The sequence below is a fragment of the Amia ocellicauda genome, chromosome 20 (assembly GCF_036373705.1).
Source record: "Amia ocellicauda isolate fAmiCal2 chromosome 20, fAmiCal2.hap1, whole genome shotgun sequence".
Classification (NCBI taxonomy): domain Eukaryota; kingdom Metazoa; phylum Chordata; class Actinopteri; order Amiiformes; family Amiidae; genus Amia; species Amia ocellicauda.
The window spans coordinates 14,216,267-14,238,796 of NC_089869.1; the positions used below are offsets into that span (position 1 = coordinate 14,216,267).

The window sequence follows — 22,530 nt, forward strand, 5'->3', positions numbered from 1 at the left end:
GTAACTAATTAAGAAGAGACATTGAAATTACTTACTATATAGACTTCAATTAAGAACCTCCTGATAAATGATGCTAACAACACAGCAAGGGTTGTTAAACAATGCAGGGCAACAAAATAATGCAGAGGCTTATGAGCTATTGTAATTCTATGAGTGATTCTATAATCTTAATGCACATCTCTCATAAACCACTTGCAAAAAGAAGGAACGTCTAATTTCACTCTACACTTTTAAGTATCTCCAAATGATTTAATTATAACCAAATTATTAATTTGCCTAATATAAATATTCAGCCATCAACCAGAATATTCAGCCATCTGTCATCTGAAATGTCCAACTTATGATTGGCCAAAAGTTGGTTGCCAGGGAGTTAAGGTCACATGCTGGAGTCATGGGTCTCCTGCACCTGGACTGCCGCAGATGTTATTGTACTATTTTCTACTTTTTCATGTTTGAATGCTTAAACAGATGTTTACACATAATTTAAAAATGAGTAAATAAAACACTGATGCTTAAAACCAGATTTCCATATCCAAATCTCTTTTATTATCTTGGAAAATGTGTAGCAATGCAACACAACTTAAAAAACTTTTGTTTGTTTAAAAACATTGTTTTTTTGTGCCTCCGGAGCTGGAGGGGCAGTGTATTGGGACTGTATAGTGGAAAACTAGAGACCACTGCAGGCTACCTTTACTGCGTGTTATGCAATATGTATATTTGGCGGAAAAGGAGCTGTGGGCTGGACTTGGAGCAGTTATATGGAGTGTGTAGATTTCCAAGTGCTTGAGACTGAGTGGGTGGAGACTAGCAGAGGCAGAGGGGAGGACGGAGAGACTGAGGACTATGTTGATCTGGGAAAGGAGCTGTTATGGCTGCAGGGTGGTGGGGCCGCACAAGGAAAGCAGCCCTTTGCTGTGGGACACTCACAAGGGGATGGCACACAGCAGTGCCCAAGACAAAGTATGACGCTGTGGTGATTGGAGGAGGTAATGAGAGTTTTCCCACAGTGCACAAAAATCCTGTTTTTGGCTTTATAATCTGCTAATCTGCATTGGAAATCTTAAAGAAAAACTAGTCTTTTTGAATCATAATAAGTGAAATGCTGTAGAAGATGCATAGAGATCTGTTTGCAAGATATTATTCTTGTCACACTCTTTCAGTGTTAAAGGCGGTGTTTTGACTAATGTTTTTTTGCAGTTTATTTGTGGTGATGCATGTAGAACTAGTAGGAATTGGACCTTAGTCAATTGTTGACAGAGAGAAAATGGGAAATGAGGAAATTTAATCTATTTGCAAAGGATATTATTTCTATGCATACAGACACAATTGACAGTTTCTGGAATTTTGTTTTCAATCTGCAAAATACATTGTTTCTTAATTCATGCAGTTTTGCAGCACATGTTTTTATGGACTTGTTTGCTGCAATTAATGTTCCTTGTCTTCATACTTTTAGATCAGTAGTTTAGCTGCTTCCTCGCTATTGGTACTTTGAACTGCAATACTAACAGTGCAATTTAGCAAAAATCAGTGTGGGAGTCCAACATGTCTTTGATTGTTATCTGATAATTGATTGCACAGTGACCAAAAGAGCAGTAGTCTTTCACATGCTAAAATATATATTAACGTGCCCTGCTGTTGGTCATGAAAAATGCCACCAAACATGAAATCCCATATATGGCAAACCTGGACAAACAGAAACATTAGTCTTTACCAACGCCAACAAGACTGATTCTCTCTTTCTGTCTTTTCAGGACATAATGGACTGGTAGCTGTAAGTGGGATTTGCATGCATTTAATACAAAAAACGTAACCTCACTTCTCATTCACAATTATCACCCCATCCCCACCTAATTTTTAAGTAATGATTCCCAAAACCTTTTAGTCTTTGCACTTTAATTGCATGTCCATTTGTGTCTTTTTTGTATCATTCAATCAGTTTTACAGTACATGGATAATTCATTGCTAGGGTCCTTCTGTAAAGATGCAGCTCACTCTCAGCAAGTCCATTTCCTGCTTTGGATAGTATGAAGAACAAATAAACACACTCTTTTTAGGCTTAACCCACTCCTTAAAATCTCTTTAAGCGCACCTTTGTGTTTATGTGTGAGTGTGCCTGAGCATTGTGCCTCTGAGCGTCCCTGTGTCTCTCTGTCTGGGTTTGAGCAGCTGCGTTCAGCTCTCAGCTCAGATGTGTCTGTATTCAGGCTGCCTATCTGCAGAAAGGGGGTGTGAAGACGGCGGTGCTGGAGCGCAGGCATGTGATTGGTGGAGCTGCCGTAACTGAGGAGATTGTTCCAGGTGAGACGTTACTGGTTTGACTGGAGAGGTATGTGCCCTCGTGTCACTAGATGTACAGCTGATTTGCATTGGTATATTTTAAATGGGGTGAAGGTATGGCATATTTAGATAATACTGATCACTGGTTTCTTCCAACAAGAACAAGAAACATGAATACAAAACATGAAGGTGCCCAAGGCAGGTCCAATATGTCTCACTGTCCCCTTTTCTCGTAGGATTTCGCTTCTCCAGGGCCTCCTACCTGCTCAGCCTGCTCAGACCTCACATCTACAAGGACTTGGAGCTGAAGGTGAGGAGAAAGCTTTTGGAAATGAACAGGAAACCACAGGGACCTGGAAATATAGTATAATCAGTACAGGAATACAGTAACTTTAAAATACAAAGCATACATCCTAATTCAAAGAGGTAACAAGTGCAGACATTACAGTGCAAGACACGTCTGAAATTGTAACTCACTGAGCTCAAGAAGAACTAAAAGAAAAACTTGATGGGAACTTTTGAAATATCTGAATAATAGGTTTGAATATTAGCTCAGTTCTCTGCACAGAAGGGCACTCACTTTCCAGGCTGACCGACTATCTTCTGAATCTTTAAAGACATAATAGGCACTTCATTTCTGAGCCTGAAAGCAGGACAAAGTCCCTATGCTTACTATTTCTTTGGCTTGAATAATTATTAAAATCAAAGTAACTTTCAAAACTGTTAAATGTTAAACTGTCACAGTGTTTGGGATTTTACTTTCAGTCTTGTGGTTGTTGACTCTTCTTTGGCCTCCCTAGATTTAACCACAGTGAGATCAAATCTATATATAAGAACTGTGAATGCAAGGGTTGTTAAAAAAGGAATTTCCATGGTACAATTAACACATTTCACACCTTCTATTTTAGCTATAGTGCAGCAATAGAACATTTATTTGACATAAGGGAAACTCCATTTCAAGGTTCTCTTGATCAAGTCAGATACTGTGTATTCTTTTTATATCTGTCACTAATAAGATTTAAAAATATAAAACTGTAACCAGAAATACAATTATATAATATACCACCTTGCTCTCTCTCTCTTTTCACAGAAGCACGGCCTGAAGGTGTATCTACGGGACCCACATGCTTTCACCCCCCTGCTGGAAGAGGGAGTTGGGGGGCGACCCCCGCGGTCACTGCTGCTGGGTGGAGACATGTCAGAGAACCTCAGACAGATCAGCGTGTTCTCTGAAAGGGACGCTAAGGTAGCTGAAACACGTGGGCAGCACAGAGAATAGATGTCTTGGTCTGTCCCTGAAAATGAATCAGAAGCAAATCCCAGTGCATGTGTGTTTTTTTCTCATTCTTTAATGTGTTGGTTATGAAATGAAGATGTCAAAAAATAATCCTAATATTCTTATTATATCACTATATCTCTCTCTGTGTCTCCCCTCCCTAGGCCTACCCTGCCTATCAAGCCTACATGGAGAAGCTGGCCAGTGCCATTGATCCTCTGTTGGACGCCCCCCCAGTCAACATCCCTGGGATGACTCAAGGGTCACTGAGGAAGAGACTAGCAGCCCTTTGGACGCTGAGACCACTGCTGCAGACTGGTACAGAGACCCTGGGGACTGCCCCACACTGACACACACTGCCAAGGACTGACAGAGACCGGTTCATTCAGGGGCGTCGCAAGGGGGTAGGCATCCTAGGCAATTGCCTGGGGCCTCGGGTTGGAGGGGGGCCCCCAAATGGAAACCAAGCTTCGAGGATTTATTTTGCCTGGGACCCCCACATACCCTAGAATCACCTCTGGGTTCATTAAACATGTTTCATCTTCTGTCTTCTACCATGTCCAAAGAGAAATAATTGGTACCAAACTATTATTATTTTTTTGAGTATTCAGAGAAATGAGTGACAAATTATCTTGAACATCTTTGTCTTGTGTAGGAGTTATAAATACGAGCTGTAGCAACCAATAGAGGGCTCTAGATCTCTCCTGACATTATTTAAATTTGAAACAAGACAAGTTGGTAATAAACATTTCTGTCATTTGTATGTTTCTTGAAAGGTTTAAAACTTGGTAAGAATATTCCGGATTTCTATGAACTTCTCACAGCACCGATAACAAAAGTGAGTAATAATCATTTGTTATGCCGATCTGATTAGTTGTTGTCTTTTATTATTATTATTTATTTATTAGCAGATGCCCTTGTCCAGGGCAATACAAAGTGCAAGACTTCTGTCTGCATTAGATGCGTCCACATAGACATGGAAAAACGGGTAAACGGTTGGGAACACTAGAAAGCCCTGCAATAAAACAGGACAAAACATTGACTTTGTGTCTCCAAAGATCCTTAATCGGTGGTTTGAGTCGGAGCCCCTGAAAGCCACTCTGGCCACAGATGCGGTCATTGGTGCCATGACGAGCCCCGATGCCCCTGGCAGCGGGTGAGAGTTATCCTTCCTGTCAGCTGGCACTGCAGCTCTGTGGTGCTGGTGGCTTTAATTGCATTCAGTCATGAGTTAACTGACCATGTCTTTTCAGTTTAGTCTGAGATATTGTAAGAGTTGCTACTCATCTGCAGTTAGCTGCAGTAATCTATGTCAAACAGTGTGGTTTTACCTGAATATTAAGCTTCTTTAACGGTCATGCTGAAGTGATTATATCTGTGTATGTCCGTGTGTCCCTGCAGGTACGTGCTCCTGCACCACGTGATGGGAGAGGTGGAGGGGGAGAGAGGCGCCTGGGGGTATGCCGAGGGGGGGATGGGTGGCGTCTCACAGGCCATTGCCAACTCTGCCCAGGCCCATGGAGCCTCCATCTTCACTGAGCAGGTAAAGACACCACTCTTAAAACACCGACCTTGACAGCTCTCTCCAGTCACCTCAGTTACTTGCCGTTGGTCTTTTCAAAAGATGTCAGAGTGAAGTGTTTTGAGGAGGACTGTGATGTGTGATGTCCCACTCCATCTCTCTCTCTCTCTCGCACATCTCTCTCAGGCTGTAGAGCGGGTTTTGATTGGTAAGGATGGGTCCGCTAAGGGAGTTGTCCTGAAAGGCGGCATAGAGATCCACAGTAAAGTAGTTCTGTCCAACGCCACCCCACACGTCACCTTCAGAGACCTCACCCCACAGGTGATTTCCTGATTTCATTTGTTTCTAACCAAAAATGTTCACTGCAAACTTTGATTGTCTTAGAAACTCCTGATTATAGTCAGTAAGCATCCTTGTTTATGTAGCGATGATTTCTCCTTCCTTGCAGGACTCTCTACCTCCAGATTTTATTAAAGCTGTCTCTCAGATTGACTATGCCTCTCCTGTCACCAAGATAAATGGTAAGCTGAGAGCAGACCAGCACTCTCTCTCTCTATTGTATGTCATGTACTCTCTCTCTCTCACACTCTCTCTATCTCACACAGTTGCTGTGAACAGGCTCCCCAGTTTCCTAGCTGCCCCCAATTCTCCAGATGGGAGACCAGGCCCACACCACCAGTGCTCCATCCACCTGAACTGTGAGAGTACTGAGGTGTTAGAGCAGGCTTACCAGCAAGCCACACAGGGACATCCTTCTACCAGGTCACTGCCCTCCTTCATGCATGTTTACCTTGGTTTGGCATGCTTCACAACATGATTTCCTAATGGTGGTTCTCTCACTCTGTCAGACCCATGCTGGAGGTTTGTATCCCCTCAGTACTGGATCCCACTCTGGCGCCCCCTGGCTGCCATGTGGTGTCCATTTTCAGTCAGTTCACCCCCTATTGGCTGGAGGGAGGCCGGGCCTGGGGGGAAGAGGACCGTGAGAGATATGCTGACTCAGGTGAGGGATAATAAGGTGGTGGAGGGGTGGGGGATTTGAGGACTCTAGGCTTTGGGAATATTGTCTTATTATGAGAGATAGAGGAACATATATTGGTGCTGTGTCTGAGGAAATTTGCTCATTTAATCTAGTTGATCCGGTGGAAAATTTCCGCTGCCTAAAAACTGGATGTGTAATTTGTATCTGGCTCAAATTAGAGGCAGTTTAGTGTATGCAGTCCAGATGGGTTTGATTAGTTCTTTACCAAACCCCTTCTTGTTTATTTTTTTACTTTAATGACACATCATCAATATATCAGCAGGATATACTTCCAGGAGTAGTTTGATAGGCTAACGTTCTCCTGGATTACTGTTTTAACAAATGTTACAGCAACTAATTCAACTTTAGCTATATTTTTTAATTGCTTTGTAAAAGTCATTTAACACATCATGTTCCTTTAGTTGCAATCTTGTACTTTAAATAATTCTTAATTACATAGATGTGGCATTTTCAGTGCTGCTGGGGAAGGGTGGTCTCTGTGGGACTCAGGACTGAGGAGCCCCTGTTTTTGTGTGTTCCTATAGTGTTTGGATGGATTGAGCGCTATGCCCCTGGATTCAAGAGCTCTGTCGTGGGCAAAGAGGTGCTGACACCCCCTGACCTGGAGAGGATATTTGGGCTGACAGGAGGGGTGTGTATTGTGTATTGGGCCTGGGGAAAGGGAGGTTTATGGGTTGAACTTATGGTTCAACCTCCAGGTTTTTATTTGAGGTTACATTTCTTGCATGGCAGTGCTCTCTGTGCGGGATTTAAATTTGGAAATAATATTCAGCAGATAACTGTACAGCTACAGCAGGGCTATTCACGGTTTGCTGGGTTGATAACGTGTCTGTTTAGAGGAAACACATTTACTATCAATAGTGATACCATGCATGCCTCAAAAATAAGGATTAGGATTAATCTGTTTTGGACCCTCTGTATGAGCTTTGAGCCATGTGGAAAGTTACAGAGAATGTAGCAGGGCAGTGTTTCTAAACCACAATTGAATGCGATGCATGTGGTAAAGATTGATTTAAATAACTGAAAACATACTGTTGAATAGCATTAGGAAAGGGGTCGTAAGTGGTGCAATCACCTCTACGTGAAAGGAATTCTCTTTTCTTTGGTTTTCTAACATATAAGCATGTTTACAGTGTCGGATTAGTAATTACAGACAGACTACAGATAGAAGAATTACAGATAGACTACAGATAGAAGAACTCATGTGACCTCTGTGAGTCTAAAATATGCCTGTCCTTAGAGTGAACTCACAGAGAGAGAGAGAGTTCTGCATAAGTGCAGTGCATGGCTAGAGAAATCAGATCCAGTAGGGAAAAAAGATCAACACTCCCAACTGGCAACTTAAAGCAATATTTTACAGATTGTAATTAACAAAGCACACACCGTTATTTGGGCCTTGAGGGGGACTAAAATTACAGACACGTTTTTATGTGTTGTCCAAAGAGCACAATGCTCAGTCAAGTAGGCTAAAAGCAACAGCTCCCCATAAACATGTGAGATTTGTCTTAACTGTGTTAGAGTTTGTTTACTTGTATTTGCACTGGCTCTTGTAAAACACTGTTCTCTGATGTCAAATTCCTTGTGAGGCCAGAACTAATAATTATTTCCCCTTTTTTTCTTTCTTAGAATATTTTTCATGGAGCAATGTCATTGGACCAGCTCTACCTAGCAAGACCTTTGCCCGCCTTCTCTAACTATCGTTCACCAATCAAAGGGCTGTATCTGTGCGGGAGTGGAGCCCACCCAGGTCTGTCCCTGTCAGGCACACACCAACCAGAAAACCCATATAGATGTTTTTTTCATAACAGCCAGAGGATTGGTTTATTGTTTTGCTTTGCATTTTTAAATTGCATTGAATTAGAAAGAGGTTTATGATAACATTATTGTCTTCCTTGTTGGGTCGGGTGTAACCTGTCTATCTCTTTGTCTGTCTGTCTGTCTCTCTTGCTGTGTACCAGGTGGAGGTGTGATGGGCTCAGCAGGGTGGAATGCAGCCCTGGCTGTTCTTGATGACCTGCAGAGAGGCTGATATGAAGGCTGGGTGGGGGTGGGCACTGGACATGGCCTTGCAATCACACAGCACCCCGACTGGATCCTCCCTCTGCTGAGCAAAACATATAAAGTCCATAGGTTCTTCATTCAGTGTTTGGGACCAGCCCCAGGGCTCCATAACTCAAACAAGCAAGAGACTTCATTAAAGATCATTTACTTCAGCCAATGGACATTTGCTCTTGGTGGAACTGAAAACTAAAATTATATATCAAATAATGAATATGTGACAAACTGATAAGCAGCTATTACTTCGGTGTTAACAAGCAGTTGTGAAATAAAGAAAGAATAAAAGCTCACATTATCAGTCAGTACACTCTACACATATAGGTTTGTTAACCTTGAGATGGAGGGTCAATGCCTTGCACAGTGTGTGTTAAAGGGCATCAACATGGCAACCAAAAACAGGCAAGAGGAACAGTATGGTGGGCCCCGGGAAGAAAAAATAAAAATCTATAAAACAGTACTTCTTTCTTACACACTTCAATGGTTTATACAATGTCTCACATTTATGTAACTGTTACAGTATAGATAAAATACATTAAAAACCGTTTTCTCTCATACTGAGCTTACTGTGACTGAATAATTCATTTATTAACATGGTCACGATCATAAACACTCCACAGAACACGGACTTCTGATGCCAATGAGAGAAAATAAACGAGAGCATCAGCGGCTGCAGATGAGGCGCTGGGCAACCCAAGTCATCACACAGCCCGTGGTGCGCAAGGTACAACAATAAAAACGAGAAAAGCGCTTTCACAAGATTATTCGTTCAACAGCTCATGCATTATAATATAGGACTTCCGTCCGTTAGCCTTCCTGCACTTCAGGGTCGCAAATAAGAAAAAACCCACCGTGTGGTCGTATACAGTGCTTGTTTGTCTACCCCTCCGTGGTGTGCACGATGTATGACTGATGTACTCTCTCTTTAAGACGCAGCGCGCCGGCGCCGACGCTCAGGAAGCGCAGAGATTCCCCGAGACTCCGCACTGTTTCCCAACTTTTGCTTTTTACGTCTTTATTTGTGTATCTGCTCGCATCGGTGGGAATAATAATGCTGGATGGTCGCACTGATGAGGCTCACCAAAGACATATGCAGGCTCCTGGGCATCGGCAGCGGTGAGGCACTTCACACACACTTTCCGGACTTGGTTTGTCCTCACTTTACTGTTTCCAAATAGTTTTTTTCTTGTTCTCCATCCGAGCGGTCACTCATTCTCTTCATCCTTCCATCCTCAAGCCGGGGGCATTCATGGGCAGATACTAGCGCTTGTTCCCGCAGTATCGCACTATTTTGCGCGTATTGGAATAACGCGGGGACGACGGAGAAATGCAGTGATTGAAAAACAAATCCAAAAACTTGAGGCAGAAGTATCTCGAATGAAGACACCCGAAGGTTACAATTATTCGTTTACTTACATTTCCGTCTATAAATCAATACATAAAGGCCGGGCCTGCGATACATCAAATGCTTGTGTGGTTCGTCAGCCACATTCACCGGGTTCAAGCGAAGGTGCCCACGCAGGTATTCGTTTAAATTAAAGCTTTGTGCTGCGTTGCAAAGAAGGATTTAGTTCGCGTTGTTGTGGCGCAGATCTGCACAATCCCGCCGATCCCATTGGTGGAGCTGCGCAGAGCTGCGGAAATCTGCGCTGCCCAACGCGACTTATTTAGTTCGCTGCGGGCTGCACACACTTCATGGTGGGTTTCTCTCTAGATCAGAAGCGCAGAGCTGTCGGTATCTATTTCAATTTTTTTTTTCTTCTTCCAGATCTTAACATATCCCAGGCTCTGATTTATATTTGTGCATGCTGTGCTACTTTTTCAATACAAACTTGCGGGAAATTAAACCCGCAAGAGTTGTGAAATCGTGCAGATGACCCGTGACCAGAGCCTGCTTGTTCAGAGGAATGCTACAATTTTGACTTTGAACTTGAAGACCCGTCTGCGGCTTATTGGAAGCACATTTTCTGATCCAGTTGTAAAAACACAACTTATACATCTTTTACTTTTCGCTCTCTCTATTCTAATGCATCTCCCACGTTATGTTCTATGAAATGTGTACTCTAGTAACTGACTTTAATTGGATATATATCTTTTTTTGAGTGTGTTAGCAAATGACAAACCTGGCTTGATAGTGATGCAGATTGAATTGTGTATTGTTTTCCTGTCCCACATCTTTTCTCAGTGGTTTAAATCCCTTCCCAGGACGATTTTAAGGAACGTTGTTATTTTTCCAGTTGGAATCATAAATGCTTGGTAAAGAAAGGCACCTTCCGGATGTGGTGGGAGCAGCAGTTTAATTTGAAACGTGTTTGAATTGAGGACAGAAATGAAGGAGAACCACTTGTGGAAGATGACGAGCAGGGGGTGACATGGTTTACACCTGGGCAACATCAATGTCTTCATTATCTTTTGTGACTGTGAGCTTTTTTTCTTTTGAGAAGAGATGACAGTCCCCTCTTTGTGGGGTGGTTATCGTGTGTGTGAGATTAGGGTCCGGTCCGGGCCTCTGTAATGTGTGTTTGTGTGTGTGCTTCCTGCTGGCACTTGGCACTACAATCCATTCTTGTCTCACCCGATAGTGAGATACATAATACTTTATCAGCCTGCAGGGATTGATTTATATTAATCCGTTTTCTTGGCATGGATTATCCTAATGATTATTTTTATTTTTATGAATTGCTTTGTTATGACTAAGGCTGGATGACGTCAGCCACTTTATTCAATTTTCTTTCCCTTTGTGTATGGTTTTGAAAGGATGTTACAAAAGACATGCATTATGAGCAATCTGCTCAGGCTTCTGGGAGTTTTTACGATGATTCATTCAGTGCAGGAGATTTGTATTTTTGAGTGTAACCAGAGCTTAGTATTTGACTGACCTTTCTACAGCTGAAAAACAAAAGCCACACAAGGTAGTCCCTTTGTAAAGTTGCTGATCTTAATATAGTAATGAAATAAACATGTGAATGTAAGGGTACAGGTCTCTATAACTCTCAGCAATAGGGGTAGAATCTCTTATTGAAATCAAGTGTAAATCTGAAAAAACTCAGTTGTCAATTGTGTATCCACATATAAATTTTTCCAGGAATAGTTTTATGACATGCTATAATATACTTAATTCTCAAGAATGTCTAATATCCTAGTCTAGACTGTCAAGTATAACCCAGCACAAGCAAAAATATTAGTAGTAGCTATGTGCACCCAAACACATGCACGGCACATACACACACACACACACACACACACACACACACACACACACACACCAGACCGCTTTTAAATATTATTGCTCTGGGTTTGGAAAATTGCAAACAGATTGGTGATTCTTGGTGCCAAAGAGCTGTACACATAATGATAGAAGAATGCAGATCCATCCTTAACTGCATTATATGTTATTGGTAGATTGACCTGCTTTGTTGTATTTAGACATGAAAGCATTTTGACGTGCTATGTATAGAACATTTGTTTTATGGAAATCATCCGTAACCCATTTGCATTAGAGCTAATCAAAGTCTAGCTGTATGTGTGCTGTAGCATCTAGTTGACGGTTAGTACAGCTTGCGGGCTTAAATTGGAATTTATAATTTGTTAATCTGCTATATGGGTAGCCTAACCCTTATTGTCCATATCCAAGTAAATAAAAATGTTATTTCAATGTAAGTCATAAGAAGCATTATATTAAAGATTAAAAGGGGTTGTAAGATGGTCTGAATTATATATATATATACATAAAGTACTGTGCAAAAGTTTTAGGCAGGTGTGAAAAAATGCTGTAAAGTAAGAATGCTTTCAAAAATAGACATGTTAATAGATTATATTTATCAATTAACTAAATGCAAAGTGAGTGAACAGAAGAAAAATCTACATCAAATCCATATTTGGTGTGACCACCCTTTACCTTCAAAACAGCACAAAGTCAGGGATTTTGTAGGCATATATTCAGGTATATGATTAAACAATTGTACCAAACAGGTGCTAATGATCATCAATTCAATATGTGGGTTGAAACACAACCATTACCTGAAACAGAAACAGCTGTGCAGGAGGAATAAAACTGGGTGAGGAACAGCCAACTCCACTAACAAGGTGAGGTTGCTGAAGACCGTTTACTGTCAAGAGTCATACACCATGGCAAGACTGAGCACAGCAACAAGACACAAGGCAGTTATACTGCATCAGCAAGGTCTCTCCAATCCAGAAATGTCAAGGCAGACAGGGGTTTCCAGATGTGCTGTCCAAGCTCTTTTGAAGAAGCACAAAGAAACGGGCAACGTTGAGGTCCGTAGATGCGGTTGTCGGCCAATGAAACTTACTGAAGCAGATGAGAGACACATCATGCTTACTTCCCTTCACAATCGGAAGATGTACAGCAGTGCCATCCGCTCAGAATTGGCAGAAAACAGTGGGACCCTGGTACACCCATCTACTGTCCAGAGAAGTCTGGTCAGAAGTGGCCTTCATGGAAGACGTGTGGACAAAAAGCCATACCTCCAACGTGGAAACAAGGCCAAATGACTCAACTATGCACAACAACACAGGAACTGGGGTGCAGAAAAGTGGCAGCAGGTGCTCTGGACTGATGAGTCAAAATGTGAAATATTTGGCTGTAGCAGAAGGCAGTTTGTTCACCGAAGGGCTGGACAGCGGCACACGAATGAGTGTCTGCAGGCAACAGTGAAGCATGGTGGAGGTTCCTTGCAAGTTTGGGGCTGCATTTCTCCAAATGGAGTTGGGGATTTGGTCAGAATGAATGGTCTCCTCAATGGTCTCCTGAGAAGTACAGCAGATACTTATCCATCATGCAATACCATCAGGGAGGCATCTGATTGGCCCCAAATGTATTCGGTTTGCTCACTTTGCATTTAATTAATTGATAAATATAATCTATTAACATGTCTATTTTTGAAAACATTCTTACTTTACACCATTTTTTCACACCTGCCTAAAACTTTTGCACAGTACTGTATTTTATCTGTATATAAAATTCACATCACATATTCAGAAGTCTATTTTAAAACCATAATATGGGAAAGTTAACTTATTGAAAAGATAACTCGACCTACCAGTTTGTGTACAAACTCAATTTTATAATTAGTGACTAATTATAACTTGTATGTGTGTAAGTGTCAGGCCTCGGTAGGAGAGTGCATACTTTTTTTGTTTGCCAAATGCTGTGTCAGTCTAATAATGCAGGGCCTCAGTCCATGTCTCTAGCATCTAATCAATTCATGGTAAATCATGTACATCAGTACAAATCACGGTATTTGCCTATATGCCTTTTGTTAAGCTAAACCAAGTGTGGAAGTATATATTTTGGCAGATTGTATATATTTGATGTTTTGAAATGCTTCTGATAGCTCCTCTTTCCCCTTAGTGGAGAAATAATAATTCTTAGGAATGTTCCAAGCAAACTATTTTATCTGTTTTTGTTCTTAGTCTGTCTGCACTTTAATTAGGACGAGTAGGACCTTCAACGGCTTTAAAGTTAGCTGTAGGAATAAAATTTAAAAACTGAATGTGCACAGCCGCATTAACAAGGTTATTCTTACAGAACAGCTTCAAAGTGAAAGTCTTCGGGATTGGGCTCAGGAAGTGCTGAGTGATGAGAGGTTGCATTCCTGATGAATGAGATAACATTGATCTGTAATTTATCCTTTCCCCAACCACGATAAACAAAGCCTCTACTTGTTGTCTCTCAAATGTTAACTGTTGGTGGTATGTAGACACATTCCCTTCTGAGCTGCAAGAGGAAAAAATGGTTATAAAAACTGTATTATTGTTTTTCCCCCACAAGAGGTGCATTCAGCAGGACTGTAGCAAAGTATTCGTTTCTCAAGGTTAACAGATGTTTGCTAGGATCCTGATATCGTGTGTGTTCCCGGCCCCGATTAGAGGTGTTGACATGGCAGTGGAATCTCCTCAGTGTACAGCTATACCTCCAATCTCTGGGATTTTCGTGGAATGTTAAAATAACATTTTTCCTGTATTTCTGGGAAGCGAAATGCCAGATCAGAGATGTGCCAATGTTAGCCCTGCCTGCTGTTTGTCATGCAGACATTCAAAGATGCAGATCATTTTACATTATACATACTCATCTTATAACACAGTAAAAATATAACTGGGACTTTATGTATGTAATTTGATTTAAAATGCAGTTATGTGACATGTGAACTCAACATACTGTAGTGAAAGTGCCACGCATCATTCACTCCTAAATATATTTTGAGCCCTGTGGAAGGGAGAGACGTGGAGATGGAGCAACTGGGAAATTGTCATTTCTCTCAAAGTGAGAACTGGATAGATAGGAAAAAGAAAATGATTTATGGTTCAATGTGTATTAATGTTATTGTTGCTAATCTTGTTACACCTGATTATATTTTTAGGATGTTTTTTCCTGTAGGTTATACATTGTAAGTTTACTTTGGCCATCTGTGGAATGGATTAGGTGTAACAAAAATCTCTGTTCTACGAGACAGAGGTACAGATGTGATGTTAAAAGTGTACAGTAGGAAAAGCCCTTTAATTTTATGTGTTTGAGGGAGAGCTCAGGTCATAACATCCATCAATACGTAGTCCACTACTTGCTGGAAGTAATAATACACCAGTCACCAAAATTACCATATACCAAATTACCTCATTGGCACCGAAGGAATCGTCATGTGACTGCTGTGCCATTCACCTGTTTTTCCAGTTCCATTGTGTTTGATATAGTGTGATTACTTATGAAACAAAACCGATACTGATTAGTGAAATTATTTGTTGGTGTTCCATAACTGCATCTAGCACATTGGCATTAAATTACTGATCTTCTCAGTCTGGTTCTCTTTGTAGTGTTTGAATGTGTGATTTGTATAGTCACTGTGAGCATAATAAGAACTTGTGCAGTGCTGTCTGTTCTTCTGTCTTTATTAATGTTGAAATTGAGCAAGTTTCCTTTGCAGAATATCAATGTGTGATGTGTAACATTGTGTAGGAAAAACAGTAAAATTGCCATGAGCTGTGGCCAGTGCTTCGGCCATGGAAAATAAAGGAACTGAGCTGTTTCACAATGGACAACTTTCCAGCAATGACCTCACTGATCAATAACATTACAGGACAGTCTCCTGTTATTCCTGGCATTGCAGAAAACTTCATTAGGAACGTGAACACCAAGTGCAGCTTCTTACAGAATGATTTAGTATATGTCAAATTATATAACATCATAAACCAGTTGAGCAATGACATTGCGCAAATAAGTAATGAGTGAGACTTCTACAAACATGTGAAGGAGAAAACTGAGAGTATCACGTTTGCCTGTACAAGCAGTTCTCACAGCTGCACCAACGCTGGCAGTTCAGTAACAAAAAGACACATGAATAGGCCAAGAGGTTTCTTTTTTTTTTTTTTACTCTCAGGTAAACCACGATTAAATTGGTCTCATTTTTCCCCAACTCGAACACTTCCTCAAAGAATTTATAGATGCATGATTACATAGTGGTCTTGAGTGACCAGGAATTCCAGTGGAACCTCTAATTTCAAGGAATTTCAAGTTCCTTGGCCAAAAGGAAAGTGAATGAAAACATTCTCAGCTGCAGTAGGACAATTTGACTGTGGAATGGATCTTAATTTTTCTGGCCATAGTAACAGCTGTTTCTGAACAAGGGCCAGCTTTGCAACTGTCACAGCAGGTTTAGATTTCACTTCGTCACAGATGTTCATGTATATTGAGAGCAGTAATGGCCGAAAACATTAAAGAATGACTGTCGGTAGGCCACAGCACATAGCTCCAGGCACGCTGCTCAATCATGTCACAGCTGTTCATATTATAATATTAATCTCACTTTCCTGTTCATATGACTCATCACCTAACTCTAACTATCTGTCACTTTGTCTGTGTTGCTGTGTTGTCTGTCAGCCTCTGTACAAAGTTCAGTCTTTTTATGACAATTATTTAGTTTATTGACCCCCTCAGTATTGACAAAAAAATCAGAATGCCAGCCAGTCTGTCTCAGAGAAAAACTGGCTGCCGAAGCAAACGCAAGGGAGAAGCACACTTTTCATGTGTTGTTCGAGACGCAGTATAGCCCTTTGCATGAAGCTCGATGCTTTGCTGAACAAACGCTATGCTGCAGTTCAGGCAGAAACTTTCCTGGATGTGTAATCCCCTCTCAATCTTAAGTCATGAATTTTATGATGTCTTTGGAACCTCTTAATAACATTTCTGCATTCCATGTGATCTGTCAGTCTGAGCCGGGTCAGCGCGCGGTAACTTGGGCTTAATAGAAAACACAGGGCAACCAGCAATAACTATTATCTTCACTTTTGTAATAAAATTGAGGAAACCAACCTTGTAAATGTTCTGACATAGTTTCATATGTCCTTGTTGAGACCAAGGTTTCATTTATTCCTGCCAAAGTCACAAATCTTGCTACTTTTTATTTTTTATATTGTTGTTATTTGTGTCTTCAACGGCTGCCAGGAACCTCCACGAATTACAATACAGTACAATACAACTAACGAGAATAATCATTCAGGGGTGCAATATAAGTGTCCTTTGAATAGTGATAAATATTTATATTATAGGTGTTTGACACTTAAAATGAACTTAACTCTCTCTCTCTCATGAATGTTTTATAGACTTCAGACTACAACTTGTATAACCTGCCTGTGTATTGCTTCTCTTGTCTTTTTTCTCCTTTATACATAATGTGTCTGTGATGCAGGACAGTGCCCTGTCTAGATGCCAGATATATTTGCACCATTGTTGTAGCAAGATTGTGTAACTCATGTATGCATTTAAGCTTTGTGTATCGCTCCGGAGAGGCCGGCTGCAGTAGTTCTGTAGAGCTGATTTTTAGAAAAACGTTTTCATCCAAGGCCATAGAGAGAACAGAAGACAAAGGAGAAGTGTGACAAAGTTTTGGGCACCTCATTGACGTCATGCAGTTACCCAGCAACCAAAGAGAGTCCTCTTGTATATGATAGCATGTCCTTTAGAAAAACTTTAGACTCGTCTTGCCGACCATCTCCGGAGCGCTTCGTTGTAGCTGAATAAACTATTTTGGTATTATTTCAGTTAAATCGGGCCCTGAGTATTCCTTGTCCGTGTATTTATTGAGGGAGTCAATTTCTCCCTATCAGTCTGTGTGGTTATTATCAAGTTCCTAACTTGATGGTGCTTTTTCCTCATTGTGACTGGTAGGTTCTGAAACCCTTACCAACCTGCCATCATGTGCCTGTGTGGTGTGGTTGGGGGCTCCTGCTGGTAAACTTACCTAACGGGAAGTTTGTGGTAGCCCTGTATCAGCAACATGAGTAATCTTGTATCTGTGTCCCCAGAGGGCCCCAGTGAGAGGAGGGAAGACATGCTGGACTATGAAGGACGGGGTCCAGAGAGGAGGACAGAAAATGGGACCCTAATACAGGTATTAGTGCTGTGGGAAGGAGAAGTCTTTATGAGCTGGTGGACCGTTCATTTTTGTGATCTTGATTTGAAAGTTACAGAGGTTCTGATCTTCGTGAAGGGAGGTAGAGACTTTTAAGTTAAGTGTGGTGTGGGAGGGGGTCTGTGTCTGTGTCGGTCCGGGCCATAAGGGAACTGTTTTCTGTGATCGGTAGGATGGCTTGGAGGAAGGACTGAGCGAGGAGGAGAGAACCAGGCGGAAAGCAGAGCGGCGCAAAGCCAAGAGGAAGGTGAGCCAGGGACCAACACACCTAGCACATTTATGGAGGAATGTGGCCATCTGATATTGAAAATAAATAAACCTTGGCTGTAAAACATGTCAACTTCAGAGAGCTGCCAGCGTATACATTCTTAAAGTAATATTGATATATCACTGTACAAAACCCACACCCAGGTTCAGCCCATCTCTGTTGACTACTGCAATAACAGGAACAGTTCTCTGGGCCTCTTTCCTTTCCTCTTTTCCATTTCTAAATACCGCCTTTACTAATTAATAGGTTGTTTTTTTCCTACTTCCACGGCTCTGTCATCAGCTGTGGATTCAGTTCTGCTTAAATTGGTGTCCTTTTCACCTCGTTCTTTTATTTTAGGTAAAAGGTAATAAAGGTCTAGTTGATCTGTGGAGCTGTTCAGACACATGTTCAGACTCTTCTTTTTAAGGCATCTTAAGACTACGATTTGTGTTTCAGCGGCAAAGAGAGCGGAAGAAGCTGGAGAAAGTGAAAAAGAATGAGGGCAATGAACAGGTATAAATGATAATGACTTGTCTTCTTTAAAAGTGCCGTTATGAATCAGAATCTTCATCTTTACAAAAGGAAGATGCTTTAACTCTCTAATCCCCAGAGCTGAGGGGTGTGTGTGTGGGTGTGTTGGCAGGCTGAGACTGAGGGGGACGCAGAGGAGTCGGAGGTGAGCGACAGCGAGGAGGAAACCGTGGAAGTGGGGGAGCTGGTCTCTCCTGGCGAGAGCAGGCCTGTCACCCTGCTGGCCACCTCAGGAAATGGCAACAACCGCCAGCCCCCTCCCAGCATGTGTGAGGAGGTAGGACACCGCCTCCAAACCAGGAGATCTGGATCACTGATCTCAGACAGACTAGATAGAAACTTATTTTCACCTGCTAACAGTGCTGTGTGTGCAGGAGCCCGAGTGGGATGTGAGCAGTGCCTTCGTTGCCAATGCTGCCAGTCACATTAGACCAAAGCCCAGCCGTAGATCCAAAGAGAACAAGGAGAATGATGCCAGAACCAGAGAGGTTAGTGCTACGTCACTCTCGAACCCTGGCAGGGCATGACACACCACAAACCCATCTATTGTTTAACCAAAAGCCAGTTCTAAGCAGTGCCCCTAATAAGGGGTTTTGACTGCTGCTGTACAAATGCATTCATCATCTGTTGCAGCTCAGTCCTGGTACTGTAATTACACCCAACCTGACTTTGCATCAGCCCTTAAAATGCAAATGCAATGGCTGCTTGTTATGGGAGCATTTACATTAAGTCTAATTGCTCCGAGCCATGTACCCTTCAACAAGGCTGAAGACAGGATGCTTGAATGCTTGTGCAAGTACTAATATGTTGTACATACAAACCACTTTATTAATAAAATAGTTTTAGCATTTATCAATTGAACTCCATCATACATCACAAATGTCTGAAGTGACCGTGCAGTGTCTGTCTGTCTGTTTGTCTGTGATTTCAGGTGAACGGCACAGGTGCTGTGATCAAGAAAAGCACCGCATTAGCAGGTGTGTGCAGTGTCTTGCTCGTCTTGCTCTCACTATCTGTGTCTTGTCATTGGGTGGCTGGTTCTAGCCTTTTCCCCTCCCTTTGAGGCTTGGCTTAATAATGACAGAAACAGTAGCTGTTCACCGACCATGAACACTCAAATGAAGTCACTGGATTGAGCTCTACACACAGTGTATTTACCCCCTGCACAAGTCTCACACACTCACTGTTCACTCTTCGTGTTGTTCCTTTCTTTGAGTCGATTACAGTGCTGTAATGAGCCTGTAGTTGAAGCGACCGCTGTGTTTGTGCCCTTTGCTCTTGAGAACCGGATAAGACTTAGACGCCTGACTTTTCTTGCAATTCAAACTCGGTGGACTTTTTGGGCTTCCTACATTCCTGCCTTTTAATTATTCTTTGTTTGCTTTTCCTCAGAAAAAGGGATCCAGCTGGTGCAGGAGGGACTGTATTTTCAGGCTGTCGAGATGTTTACAGAAGCGATCAAATACGATCCTAAGGATTACAGGTACTCATCCAGCAGTACTGCCAGTGTAGTGGGCACTGCGGCCCCCGGATCCCGGGGCTGGCTCCGTGCACCGCCTTTCTGACCGGCGTGTATGTGTGTGGCAGGTTCTTCGGGAACCGCTCGTACTGTCACGAGTGTCTGGAGCAGTACCCCTCTGCCCTCGCCGACGCGGAAAGGTCGATCCACCTGGCGGCCGACTGGCCCAAGGGCTATTTCCGCAAAGGGAGAGCCCTGATGGGGATGAAGGTGTGTTGAGCTGCCGACCTGCTCTGTGTGTGCTGCTGCAGAACTCCACTAGGGGGTGTGAGAGACCTACCTGGCATACATCCCTGTCTGTCTGTGCGTTTGTGTGTGTGTTCACAACAGAGGTATGGCGAGGCAGAGAAAGCGCTGGAGGAGGTACTGAAGCTGGACCAGGACTGTAAGGATGCCGTCACAGAGCTGCTCACCTGCCGAGTCCTGCAGCTCATGGTAACGAACACGGAAGGGACTGGCCTGGGAGCCGGTGTGGGGGTGGGAGTCAGCGGTACAGACTTACAACGTGGGAATATGATCACGGGAATGAAAGTTTGTGGTGTTTGAGGTTGGTCCGATAGACATCAGGGGTTGGGATTCAAGTAACCTATCATTCTGTAGAATTTGTTGATTTTTTTTTTTTTTTTTTTTTTTTAGGGGAATTGGATTGTCAGGGTGGGGTTTGGGTTTTGAATACTCTAAATAAAGCATACCTGATTATATGTATGAAATCCAGATTTGTCACCCTTGTGTGATAGGATACTGACTGAAATTAAAGTCTACTTCAGAATTGAGTTAATATTCAACCTTTTAAAGTCCATGTCTGGAAGTTAAGCTGAATGTCTCTTCATGATATGACTGCCTGACTCTTCTTTTACTATAAGCCTGGCCAGTCCAGAGTCTTATGGTTTCAGATGTACTGTGTTTCAGCTGTTTGCCTGAGCTCTAATAGTGAGTAGTCCTCTGGCTGTCTGTGTGTGTGTTCTCAGGAGCTGGGCTTCACCGAGCAGCAGAGCGTGCAGCTCCTGGACAAGTTCAGCACAGTTCAAGCTGTTCTGGCTGCCAAAGATAAGAACAGTACAGAGCTCAGTTACAGTACAGGTGAATTTATGGACCAGTTATGTATGGACTACATTACCTTTAATGACCACAAGAGGGTGCAAAAGCTTTCAAGCACAAATCTTTTACTGTATGTTTTATTTTACTCGTATAACATTAACAGTTGTTTTGAACATAACTAGATAAATACTACTGTTTTATCTTTAAACTTTAAATTAGGCCTACCCCAATAAACTGACCATATTCTCTATATCTCCATTTCTTACAGTGGTGGGTGATTTAGACTCTCTACTGGACATCTCTGGGTAAGTATATTTTATAACTTTGTGCAGTTATATTGGGGAGTTTGAAGGTTTTCCAGGTATCCTTGGCTTGTGTTAGAGGTGAGCCATTGATTGCTCTGTCTCCCAGGACCCCCTGTGCCTCGCTGTGGGTGGGGAATGTCACCACTGAACTGAAGGAGAAGCAGCTGAGAGACCTCTTCAAAAGGTAGGGGACACTTTGGGGTCTGGAGGAAAGTCACTATCCACAAGGATATCCTAGATAACCAAATGCTCTGATGTAAAATATCACATTCCGTTCCAACTGTGTCTCTGCCTGTCCACAGTTTTGGGGAGATCGACAGCATTCGAGTCCTTCACGAGCGATTCTGCGCCTTCGTGAACTTCAAGACCGCTGCAATGGCGGCGCGCGCAATGGACCAACTGCAGGTCGGTGTGATGTGGTCACATCTGTCCACTGCCTCGTCCACTCTTAGCGGGAGGGGTTTGAGTTTGCGTCTCTGTTCAGAAAGACAGCTGCACGTGAACATTTAGGCAGCAGACTACTGTGGGTTCTTGTAATACAAAAGCTGGAATTGCTGGGAACCAATCCAAGTCAGTGCCTCTTGTTTGGGGGTACGGTGCGGTCAGTGACGTGTGCTGTTTCCTGTGTCAAGGGAGTGGAGGTTGAGAACACCAGGCTGGTGATCCGCTATCCAGATCGCCGCCCCCAGCGCACCCCACCCTCCCCTCAGAGGACGGCCACCTCCATCCCTCCAGCCCCCCCGCAGCCTGCCGCACCCACAGGGTATGACATCAGCACACCACAGCAGGGTACAGGCCCGAGGGCAGGCCTCTTCAGGACACTGGGATTTGTCCAGAGGGGGACTGTAATGTATAGATGCTGATGGAAACTTATGGGTTTGTTTGTTTTTGTGGCTGAGTAGAATAGAAACAGATGTTGACAAAAGAAATGCCACTTTTTTCCTTCTTCTTGAGTATTTTTTTTTTTTCGTTTTTACAGTCCTTTTTTTGGATCCGCTTTGATCCATTACCCTGTGGGCACTCCCCCACCGAGAGCACTGCCTAGAAGCACAAACTAAGCTCTTTCTCTTCCTCTGCAGCCCCAGACGCAGAGGACCGGTGAACGGAGACGAGTGTTACTTTTGGAGAACGTCTGGCTGTCACTTTGGGGACAAGTGTCGCTACAAACACATTCCTGGGCAGCGCGGCCGGGATCGGCGGCCCTGGCAGCCCTGAGAGTCGGCCCTCTGCCTCGCGGTCGCCTCCGGGGACTTGGGCATAAGGGCCACTGCTGAAATAGAGGCGGGGGAG

General features: G+C 42.8%; 2 protein-coding genes across 5 annotated transcripts; both read left to right on the forward strand.

Moving 5' to 3' along the window:
- Window positions 1-640: 640 nt before the first annotated feature.
- Window positions 641-8,729, forward strand: pyroxd2 (pyridine nucleotide-disulphide oxidoreductase domain 2). The gene is made up of 16 exons (XM_066693911.1): window positions 641-986; window positions 1,752-1,771; window positions 2,205-2,298; window positions 2,514-2,587; window positions 3,368-3,523; window positions 3,718-3,871; window positions 4,330-4,391; window positions 4,612-4,709; window positions 4,955-5,096; window positions 5,262-5,396; window positions 5,524-5,596; window positions 5,681-5,837; window positions 5,924-6,078; window positions 6,642-6,748; window positions 7,744-7,864; window positions 8,076-8,729. The coding sequence occupies exons 1-16, from the start codon at window positions 869-871 to the stop codon at window positions 8,144-8,146; spliced, it is 1,737 nt and encodes a 578-aa protein (XP_066550008.1). The 5' UTR covers window positions 641-868; the 3' UTR covers window positions 8,147-8,729.
- A 347-nt stretch (window positions 8,730-9,076) lies between these two features.
- On the forward strand, window positions 9,077-22,530 carry LOC136716313 (stress-induced-phosphoprotein 1). 4 transcript variants are annotated; one of them, XM_066693914.1, is made up of 16 exons: window positions 9,077-9,565; window positions 17,491-17,576; window positions 17,770-17,844; window positions 18,304-18,360; window positions 18,491-18,655; window positions 18,753-18,866; window positions 19,310-19,355; window positions 19,771-19,861; window positions 19,966-20,107; window positions 20,228-20,332; window positions 20,836-20,977; window positions 21,204-21,240; window positions 21,347-21,424; window positions 21,543-21,645; window positions 21,873-22,003; window positions 22,320-22,530. In XM_066693914.1, the coding sequence occupies exons 1-16, from the start codon at window positions 9,550-9,552 to the stop codon at window positions 22,453-22,455; spliced, it is 1,524 nt and encodes a 507-aa protein (XP_066550011.1). In that variant the 5' UTR covers window positions 9,077-9,549; the 3' UTR covers window positions 22,456-22,530. The 4 variants fall into 4 exon arrangements, with proteins under 4 accessions (XP_066550011.1, XP_066550009.1, XP_066550010.1 ...); XM_066693912.1 differs by having other exon boundaries at window positions 9,080-9,288; XM_066693913.1 differs by having other exon boundaries at window positions 9,086-9,288; window positions 20,866-20,977.